This window comes from Perognathus longimembris, chromosome 5 (genome assembly GCF_023159225.1).
Source record: "Perognathus longimembris pacificus isolate PPM17 chromosome 5, ASM2315922v1, whole genome shotgun sequence".
Lineage (NCBI taxonomy): Eukaryota > Metazoa > Chordata > Mammalia > Rodentia > Heteromyidae > Perognathus > Perognathus longimembris.
In genome coordinates this window covers 86701821-86712346 of record NC_063165.1, presented here as the reverse complement: position 1 = coordinate 86712346, position 10526 = coordinate 86701821, and the positions used below count along the sequence as shown (strand labels likewise).

Genomic DNA, 10526 nt, shown 5'->3' with positions numbered 1-10526 from the left:
GTGTTTCCATTTGCCAGGCGCTGGTGGCTCAGGCTAGCTACTCAGGAGGCTGAGATCTGAGGATGGAGGTTCAAAGCCAGCCTGGGCAGGAAAGTCCTTGAGACTCATCTCCAATTAACCACCAGAAAACCTGAAGTGGCGCTGTGGCTCAAGTGGTAGGGAGCTAGTCCAGGCCCAGAGTTCAAGCCCCATGACCGACAAAATAAAATTAAGAACATGTATAGATCCAGATCTTCTTTGTCTAATTGTATTAATGCTGATAGGTGTCATAAAGCGGTTCAGATAACAATTGTGTGTTCAGAAGCCCAATAGTTGGAGTTGGCTTCCCTACTCTGTTACTTAACTGAAACTCAGAGTGACCTTGAGTTAGCTGTTTCAGTATCTATTTCCTGGCCTGTGAAATCAGGATAATTGTTTCTTCTTCCAGGGCCAGAGGGCCAGTGTAAGATGTATATAAACTGATGTACACAAAGTCCATATAACGGCCAGACCAGTGTGTGCTTAGAATATGCTACATGTTCTTAAGTTGAAAGCAAGATAGAAGCAAGCAACTGCCATTCCCTAAATGCCATGTCTTTCATGAGCCACGTTTTGTAGACAGTTTCTCTCTTGGTTCCTTTGGCAGCGGCGGGATAAACAGAATGGCTAGCAGACTCACCCTGCCCAGCCCTGCATAGTGGGGGGTTTGGGACCCCATAGCGAGGGGGACTCCGTCGGTCCGCAGGGTTTCGAGCTGACGGCACCCTGGGTGAGCTCGTAGATGTGAGGCTGGCAGTGGGTGTCCCACAGCCTGGAATTCAGCCACGGCATCAAGAGCTCAGGCCAAGATCACCGGGAGTCCAGGCAACGCCTCCTCTGCCCGCGAGAGCCGCGTTTCTTGGGCAGGGCCCCCCTCGCCCCCCACCGGGACGGCACTTTCCAAACCACTCCAAGTGCCCGGGCCTCGGCTGGAGGGGCTCAGGTCTTCAGCCCTAAGCCCGCCCCAGGGCACCAGGACGGAGCGAGCCTCCCCCAGGGAGGGACCGCATTCGCAGTCTCCACACAGGCTGCCCTCCAGGAGACCTGGGCAGCGTCACAGCCACCGAGAGGGGCCCGCAGTCACGCGCAGCGCTGGCCCTGAGCCCACGGCCAAGGCCTTTCGGGGTCGCCTGGAGAAAGAGCCTTCCTTCCCCATCAGGCACCTCCAGAGCCCCTGGGGCAGGAAGCACGGGCGAGGAGAAACGGGGAGAGGCCAGCGCCTCCTGGGAAGGAGGGGGTGTCCCGTGCAGCCTCTGCCCACGGGCGCCACAGTGTGAGGTTCACAATCTTGCTCAGGAAGGCGGGGGGCGGGGGAGCCAACAATCGGCTCAGGAATTCCCTTTGCACACATTTCCAGCTCTGATAAGCAGCAGCCCGCTCGCAGCTCTGCCTGGCAAAAGACGGTGAAAAGTTCCCTCGTGGGCCTTCACCCCAGGCAGCTGCTTGTGAAATCCCAGGCCCGGGGAGCCCCGTCCACACTGGGGGGCGGGGGGGCTCCCCTCAAACCCCCATCCACAGTGGGGGGGCAGGCAGGCGGGCCCCCCCCAAAGCCTGGCGCAAGGCCGCCCAGCTGGGCCGGCGCTGGTGGGTTCCAGTCAGCCCTGGCTCCTCTCGCCCCCCTTCTCTCCTTCACACGGGGCCCCGACGACCCTCAAAGAGACGGACTCGGAAGCACGCGCTGGACGGGAAGGGGCTTTACTTGGCGGCCTTGGGCTTGCACGATCGCTGGTGAACAGTGAGTCTGTCTGGCAGGAAGGTGCGTCCACAGACGCCGCAGGGGACCAGCTGGCTCTGGGCACTGCTCCACGCAGCCTCGTTGAGGGCATCCAGATCATAGAAGCCTTTGGCTGTGCAGAGAGAGGTGGGGGGGGGGGAGAGAGAGACAGGGAGAGAGAGAGAGAGAGAGAGAGAGAGAGAGGACGCAAAGAGGGGACACAGAGAGAGACAAGAAAGAGAGACAAAGAGAGAGAGAAAGATATAGAGAGAAACAGGGACAGAGAGATGGAGGAAAATGAAGGGGGAGAAAAGGTAGACTACATTAGTTTTCATTCTGCAGAACTATTTCTTTTAATAAAAAGTATTGTCAGGAAATACCTGTTGACTGGAGGTTTTAAATAAATCATAGGGCTTTTGCCCAAAGCAAGCAGATAAATAAGTAAATAAAACGGTGTTTCTCATTCTTCGGGCGGGGGGCGGGAGTCGAGTTCCCTGCGAAGCAGAGGTTTTATACTCTTTGGACTTCAAGATGGAGTTTTATGTGCCTTGACCCGCATTCTTCACTAATTATTAACATCTTTGCTTATATATTATTATCTTGCAAATATAACTTTTGGCTTCCTTTTAGCTGACTCTAAATTTAAGCTTATAATGGGGAAAGAACATGCATTTGTTATTTTCCTCCCCTGTAATCCTTCAGTGGAATGTTTTCAGAGGCCACAACTGACAGTTGAGAGTGAATTTGAGATGAATTATATCCTAAAAGTTTACCATTTCTTCATGGCTGTGAACTCTGAGATTCTTTATGTAATTAAAGTAAAGAATGCAAACAGAGTAGTTAATCTGATGAAAAGAATTGTTCTTAAGAAAACAGAGCAGACGGCTGAGAAATGGATAATCTTCATTGGTAGGGCATGGGGGGAGCCATATGGCTCTATTTTAGAGAAACAGCTTATTTTAATAAGCTTTATTTAAATAGAACGACTTTAGAACATTGAATTGACTAGGTCTTAGAATCACCCAAAACAGGCCCTCAAAACACAGCGAGGCCCTCAAAACTATATTGCTTGGTTTTTATCATTGGCAAAGCCTAGATTACTTCATTAATGCCTAAGCCCTTTCTCATATGATTTCTATCAAAGAGTTCACACACCCATAACAAACCTCAGATTCTTAGCATGCCTGCTTTCAATGCTCATTTTATTCTTCACAGGGGATTTTTTTTTTTTTTCAGGGAGAAGGGTTGTTGCTGGTGCTCGGGCTTGAACTCGGGGCCTAGCATTGTCCCTTAGCTTTTTCACTCGAGTATATGCTCTACCACTTGATCCACACAGCATTTTTCTGGTTAATTAGAGATAAGTGTCTCTCAGACTTTTCTTCCCAGTCTGATTTGAACCAAGATCCTCCAGTCTTGAGGATTCTAAGAATGAGCCACCAGTGCCTAACAGCAATTGGATGGGAAATTAAACCCCTATCGAACCTGGCATTTCTTCTCTGGAAAAAGCAAGTATCACATTTATGCAGGTTATGAATGTGTGTGTGTGTGTGTTGTTGTTGTTGTTTTGTTTATTTGTGCTGGTTTGGGGGCTTGAACTCAGTGCCAGGGCATTGTACCTGAGCTTGGTTTTGCTCAAAGATAGCACTCCACCACTTGCGTGCGTGCTTTACTTCTCCTGGCTGGCTTTGAACCACCATCCTCAGATCTCAGCCTCCTAAGTAGCTAGGATGACAGGCGGGCACCCTGTGTCGAATGTGTTTTGAGTGCTTTGAAGATCTGTTCAGAAAATAAATGGCTATAATTTTTTTCATTACGAGTTTTAATGTAGTTTCCAAAGCACTAGAAGAGTCCCCAACTCTCACTTGAGGGTGATTCATGCCATCTTCAAATGTCTGGTCCCAGAGCCTTGACTTTGGATCTAGACTTGAACTCTAGGGCAACCCAGAACCTGAATGGCACTCAGTTGCCTGCAGCCAACAGGCACCATCAGAAATAAAGGATACGCACTCTCCTTGGGCAAGTGCTCTAGTTTCAGCAGCTTAGTGGTTTTGCCTTGAGTCTTCTCCCATTTGTGTGCAAAAGTGTCAGCCTTGGCAAAAACTGACTAGTTGAGCTTCTAGAGCCTTCTTGATTCTGCTGTGTGAATTGTCATTAACTCTCCCTGGATGGTATTTGTAAGAAGAGTGCCCTGGTCTAATTGACACTGCGTATCTCCATGGTAACTGGATACAGATGGACTGTGAAGGAATTGAAAGCTGTTCCTCTTAAAATCAAAAGTCTCCTCTGAAAGAATGAAGAAGTCAATTGAGACAATGTCAGTGCTAGAAATGTGAGAAGTGAATCTCAAAGTGAATGGCAAAAAGATTCTCTTAACTGTTGTCTTCACTAGCTAAGATTCTCTTAACTATGCTCTTAACTATTGCCCTCTAAATGAGTAAGCACTAGGTACCAAGACAAAGGGACGACGCAGTTCCAGTTTCATCTGGCTTGTAGGGCTTTATAAATTGTTAATTGGAAAGGTTCTTCAATCTGGATAGTTTATACAGAAGTCTGGATTTCCACTTTCCTTTCTCTTATGGAAATATCTTCCTGTGCTGGGCCCTGGATGCTTAATGATAACCCCAGCTGGGGCTGAGCAACTGCTGCTGCTTTCAGGAGAGCTCACCACAGTTCCTCCCCTTCCTGTTTGTTTCATACCTTGATCAATTTAGTCAACTTTCGTAACTTAGCTTAGCGGGTCCTAGAAATAATGAGTTTGGTACCTCTGCTCTAGGAACATCAACACAGTCGTTCTCGGTATCCCCAAAGCTTCATGTTGTCAAAGTATTGTGCTTGATAACAGAGGAGAGTAAGTTCTGGAAAGTACAGTAAATTCCAGGGGGCCGTCCCGGGCTCTGTGTGCCAGAACATAGCGTCTTTATGTCTTAGTGTCCGAGAATGACACTCCACAGGACGCCAGAACTGATTTTTCCTATCTGACCATTGCCAAGGCAGTAAATGCTGCTGGTGTCAGATGTGTGAGCAAATACAACTTGTTCGGCACACGATAGGACAAGTCTCCGTCAAGCACGCAAGTCTTTTTAATCAGGAGCTTACCAGTGATGGCTCTGACTTCCGGTTTTCTTGGTTCTGGTCTCCTTAGGTCTTTAGGCAACATGTTGTTTTCGTTGTGCCATTTCTTCAGACATTGTGGCTCATGGATACTGATAGATTTTGTTCCATATTCACGGCCACAGATGTAACAAATAACCGTTGGTGGACGCCTTATCATTGTTGACTAAAAATAACATAAAGTATCTGTTAAGATTTATAGCTGGAAATTTTATTTTTCAAACTTCTAACATCTGTAAACTCACTTGAAAGTTAACATGATTTTTAAAAATAGTCCACCCATCATTGAAATTAACCCTTCTGGCAGTTAAGAGACTAAACAATGTTTATCTGAGTGGATGTTAGTTTGGAAGGAAATGAAGAATACACCCAAGTCGCTATATACATTTTCTTATTTAATAAATGTTGATTCATTCATGTCTTCTAGTTGTCTTATCTGAGTTGCATGGCAGAAGAATTTAAAGAGGAGTCAGGCAGAAAAAAAAATAATCTTCCTCTCCACAAAATCAGGCTCTGGGCCGGGAATGTGGCTTAGTGGTAGAGTGCTTGCCTAGCATGCATGAAGCCCTGGGTTCGATTCCTCAGCACTACACCAACAGAAAAAGCGGGAAGTAGCTCTGTGGCTCAAGTGGTAGAGCGCTAGCCTTAAGCAAAATAAGCTCAGGGACAGTGCCCAGGCCCTGAGTTCAAGCCCCAGGACTGTCAAATAAATAAATAAATAAGTGACAGGCTCATTCTACTATCCAATAGAATATCTAAGAAATAAAAGTTATTGGACAGCAGGTCCTATTAGGCCTGCCTACTGTCCTTCCAGTCAACAACTTCTACTTGAAAGCTCCCACGTTTCTGTGTCTTTCTTGGTGAGGATCAGGTGCTACTCATGGTCAAGACTGAATATGTTAAAGGATATAGATGGAAAGACAGAAAGCATGTATGAAAATATAGGAAATTCCAGTATATATATTCCAGTGTGTCTATGTATTTAGAGAGAACCAACCAATGTGAAGGACTAAAAACATGATCTCACAGAAGAAATTGCAATTTGATAGGCTTTTTAGAAAAAGTCCACACTAGGAACAAAACAATAAACATGAAAGTATGTTAGTCATTTTAAAAACTATTTCAAAGAGGAAAATATTTAAACAGTAAGAAAAAAATAGAAAATACCAAATGGTAATTACACACCTATATATTTGATGCCAAAAAGGAGAAGGAAGCAAAGAGACAAAAAAAATTAGAGATGGTAGTTTACATTTTCCTAAAATTATTAAGACAATAAATAATTTATGGAAATACTCAGAGAAATATAAGAAGATAAAACAAGAAACAAAAATAGGGCTGAACAAACACCGAAGAGAAATTGCTAAAAACTAAAAAGCTTAAAGGCTATCGGTGAAAACAGAATTAAAACCTATAAACAAAGTGTATTAGGGATCCCAGATAAATTCTCATCAGAAAAAGAAAAGGATGCCAGGAAACCAAAAACTTTAAGTATACAGAGCAGAAAAAGAAAAAAAGACCCAACTCCTCAAATATGATACCTTTTGTTTTTTGCCAGTCCTGGGCCTTGGACTCAGGGCCTGAGCACTGTCCCTGGCTTCTTTTTGCTCAAGGCTAGCACTCTGCCACTTGAGCCACAGCGCCACTTCCAGCTTTTTCTATATGTGGTGCTGAGGAATCGAACCCAGGGCTTCATGCATGCTAGGTAAGCACTGTACCACTAAGCCACATTCCCAGCCCACCTATAATACCATATTGATTCAGAATTCTAAATCCAAATGTGAAAAAGAAATTAAGACATCTTTGGCCAAACAAAAAGGTGAGATAATTCATTCCTGACAAGCTTATTCTACTAAAAAATGTGAGAAATTTTAAATTTGAAAAAATATCTGAAATCTGGTTCTGTAAGAAAGAATGGGAGCAGTATGAAATGCAAACAACTCAATAAGTTACCAAAAGCTTTAATATGTTTTTAATTTTTGTACACATAAGTGACTAAGTCATTTCAGAATATGGGCTTATGAAACATAAGAAAAGACAGAGCTTATAGTATAAATGTGTAAAGTGTGTCAAACAAAAGCACCAAGGGTGGAGATAGATACTTTTTTTTCTCGGCATTTTCCTTGAAATTGTTTTTGAATATGAATGAAAGATGCTTATTTTAACTCCTATAGTTAACTTATAACCACGAGTGCAGAACACACGCAAAGAGGTATCATTGAACACTGAGGGAGGAAATAAAGTATTTTTTACAAAATATGAACAAACCAACCCCTCCCTCAAGAAGTAGGAAGAAAAAGCAAAAAATCATGATAATGAGGCACCACCACTGCCATTAATAGAATTAAATAGTTTAAATGGAATTGGAACCCCAGTGGGGCACCGGTGGCTCACGTCTGTAAGCCTAGCGCAAGCCTAGAGTGCAAACGCTCAGGGGCAGAATCCAGGCCCCGAGTTCCAGCCCCTAACTCCCCCTCCCCCAAACATCTCCGAGAGGTGTACCGAATGTGGCAATAAACATAGCGGAACCGAAGAACGCAGAAAATTTTTAAGGTGGGGGTAGAAATAAAATTGGTGGGAGTTAAAATTAGGTCAAGGAAGAGAGACATGTTTTCAAAGAGTTGGTTAAAAAAAAAAAGGAGGAATCAAGATATAAGCAGGTGTCTAGAACATTTTCATTTTGCTTTTTGTGGATTGTTTCCCTCTGTTTTCTCCCTTTGGTATCTTTTTTTTTTTTTAATTTCTCTACCTTTTCTCTTATAGGCAAGTTTATCTGATTTGGGGAGGGGAAAGGGGAGCCCGGAAACGGAGGGACAAAGGGATGAACAAATGCAGCGTGGTCCTCACCTGATACTATGTTGAAATGAACTCCACACCTTGTGGGAAGCAGAGAGATTGAGGGGGGGTTGGCACCATTCAGAAAGAAACGTACTCAGTACCTGACTTTCCAACTGTACCCACTGTACATCACCTTCACAAGAAAAATGTAAAAAGAAAGACTTGTTTGTGCCTCTCCCCATCTGCCGAGATCGCAGGTACTCTGATTTTGAGAAACAGAAGAGTAAAAAGTATAAACGTAAGAACTGTGGGCGTAGGCTAGTAATTCGATCCGAGAAAAAGGCTCACTAATTTATGCAAAAGATCTAATCCAGTGACGCTGTGAGAAAGTCAAGCAAGTTGTGTGCAGCCACAGACCTTTTATGACACGTCTTTAGTAGCAGCGGGTGACACTGAAATAGAAACACAGTACCTTGGATGCATTGTTGATGGAATAAAATATGGCACGATACATGTGTTTGTTGGACAATCAGCCTGCTCTTAAATATGACTATTGGACATAACTTCTGAAGTGGAGAAGACACGGAGCAGTTTATAATCAGAAGGAAACGCACTTGGGATTTCTACTGAGCAGAAATAAAAACGGACCCTAAGTAATAGAATCTGCGAATGCCTGAATCTTCACACATCCAGGGAGCAACTCCAAGGCGCGCCAAGTTTTATACTAAATTGAGATAGGTTTTTCCAAACGTATCTATACTAAATCATGCCAATTAGACTGTGTATTCATCAAAATCAGTAATCATTTACTGTTCCTTTACTTAGCTCGTGGGATTGTCTAACACCTGCAAAGTGACTTCAAAACTACCTGGAAGAAGAAATATACAGTATAAGCAATAACTTTCAAGGCACTCAAAAGGATTTCTTAAACTGTTTTTACTTGTTTATTTACTTGAAAGGTTAACTAAATACAGTCTTTTTAGTTGAAAACTGGAAAGTTATTTTTACAATGAGTATTGTGAATTTATTAAAATTCCAGATGGAAAATATGAGTCCAACCCAGGATTTAATTGCGCATATCAGCAAAGTCAATGGCATGGATCACAAATGAAGACATTGGTGTCAAAGCGTCAGAAGATTCCATTAGTAAAGGAAAGTTAGAAGAAAACAAGCAGACGCAGGGGCCAGAATACACACCGAGAGCAACGGAACAGGGGTCAGAATACACACCGAGAGCAACGGAACAGGGGTCAGAATACACACCGAGAGCAACGGAACAGGGGTCAGAATACACACCGAGAGCAACGGAACAGGGGTCAGAATACACACCGAGAGCAACTGAACAGCGGTCAGAATACACACCGAGAACAACTGAACAGGGGTCAGAATACACACCGAGAACAACTGAACAGGGGTCAGAATACACACCGAGAGCAACGGAACAGGGGTCAGAATACACACCGAGAGCAACTGAACAGCGGTCAGAATACACACCGAGAACAACTGAACAGGGGTCAGAATACACACCGAGAGCAACTGAACAGCGGTCAGAATACACACCGAGAACAACTGAACAGGGGTCAGAATACACACCGAGAACAACTGAACAGGGGTCAGAATACACACCGAGAACAACTGAACAGGGGTCAGAATACACACCGAGAGCAGCGGAACAGGGGTCAGAATACACACCGAGAGCAACGGAACAGGGGTCAGAATACACACCGAGAGCAACTGAACAGCGGTCAGAATACACACCGAGAACAACTGAACAGGGGTCAGAATACACACCGAGAACAACTGAACAGGGGTCAGAATACACACCGAGAGCAACGGAACAGGGGTCAGAATACACACCGAGAGCAACTGAACAGCGGTCAGAATACACACCGAGAACAACTGAACAGGGGTCAGAATACACACCGAGAACAACGGAACAGGGGTCAGAATACACACCGAGAACAACGGAACAGGGGTCAGAATACACACCGAGAACAACGGAGAGGGATGTGGGGAAAACGAACAGCATCACGTTGCCAAGACGCTCTGTGTTCCACTCGCCCTGGCTTTGTGGCGTGACCGTCACAGCTGCTCATGTGGAAGGTACCGGGAGCGCTGAGCGGCTCTCCTCTCCACCCCAGTCTTGCTCCCAGAGGTGGCTCCGTGGGGGCCGGACGGAGACGGGGAGAGCCACCGGGCCATCAGCAAAGCCCCTGCGGCCCGAGAGCATGGCTTTCGGGTGACAGGGGCTCGCACAGAAGGCAGCGCAGGAAGGGCCGGGCAGGGAGCGAGCTGCAAGTGTCTACAGGGCACGAGGTCAGAACTGCGGCTTCCCGTGAGCACTGCAGATCACACCGCTGGGTCAGAACTGCGGCTTCCCGTGAGCACTGCAGATCACACCGCTGGGTCAGAACTGCGGCTTCCCGTGAGCACTGCAGATCACACCGCTGGCTTTGGTTTTTAATGCCGGGGGGAAAGACCGCAAACGATGCTAACCGTTGAATCTACACACAGCACTGCGCCAGCTGGGAATGGCTTTAGGGACCGGGGAGGACTCAGATGCCCCTCTGCGGGGCTTTGTGAGGGCTCAGCCCAACGTCGCTGTCCTTCCAGCTTCCTGGGAAGGTCGACTGCCGCTGAGTCCAGGGGCCCTGCGTCGCTTCAGGGAAACCGTGTGTGTGTTGCCTTGGAACTTGAATGCACTAACTTTTCATATGTTTGCAATCATTTTGCTGGCCACTATTAATTGTAATATTTTCCATGCAGCGTCTTTTTCTTTTTGTTTTTTTTATTAATGTCTTTGTGTGTGTGTGTGTGTGTGTGTGTGTGTGTGTGTGTGTGTGTGTCAGGAACATCGCATAGGCAATGTTTTAGGCCAACTTGTTAACACAAAGGGAAGTGGGCA

General features: G+C 45.5%; 1 protein-coding gene across 1 annotated transcript; it reads right to left on the bottom strand.

Annotated features, from left to right (window-relative positions):
* Positions 1 to 1713: 1713 nt before the first annotated feature.
* On the bottom strand, positions 1714 to 5003 carry LOC125351357 (zinc finger protein 474). Its single transcript, XM_048346039.1, has 2 exons — positions 4829 to 5003; positions 1714 to 1865 (listed from the first exon to the last, which is right to left on the bottom strand). Exons 1-2 carry the CDS (start codon positions 5001 to 5003, stop codon positions 1714 to 1716), a joined length of 327 nt encoding a protein of 108 aa, XP_048201996.1.
* Between the last annotated feature and the right edge of the window lie 5523 nt (positions 5004 to 10526).

Coding starts and splice junctions, on each gene's coding strand:
- LOC125351357 (XM_048346039.1), bottom strand. CDS start 5,003: ATGATAAGGCGTCCACCAACGGTTATTTGTTACATCTGTGGCCGTGAA. Junction 1,866..4,828: donor GGAAGTCAGAGCCATCACTG/GTAAGCTCCTGA, acceptor CTCTCTGCACAG/CCAAAGGCTTCTATGATCTG.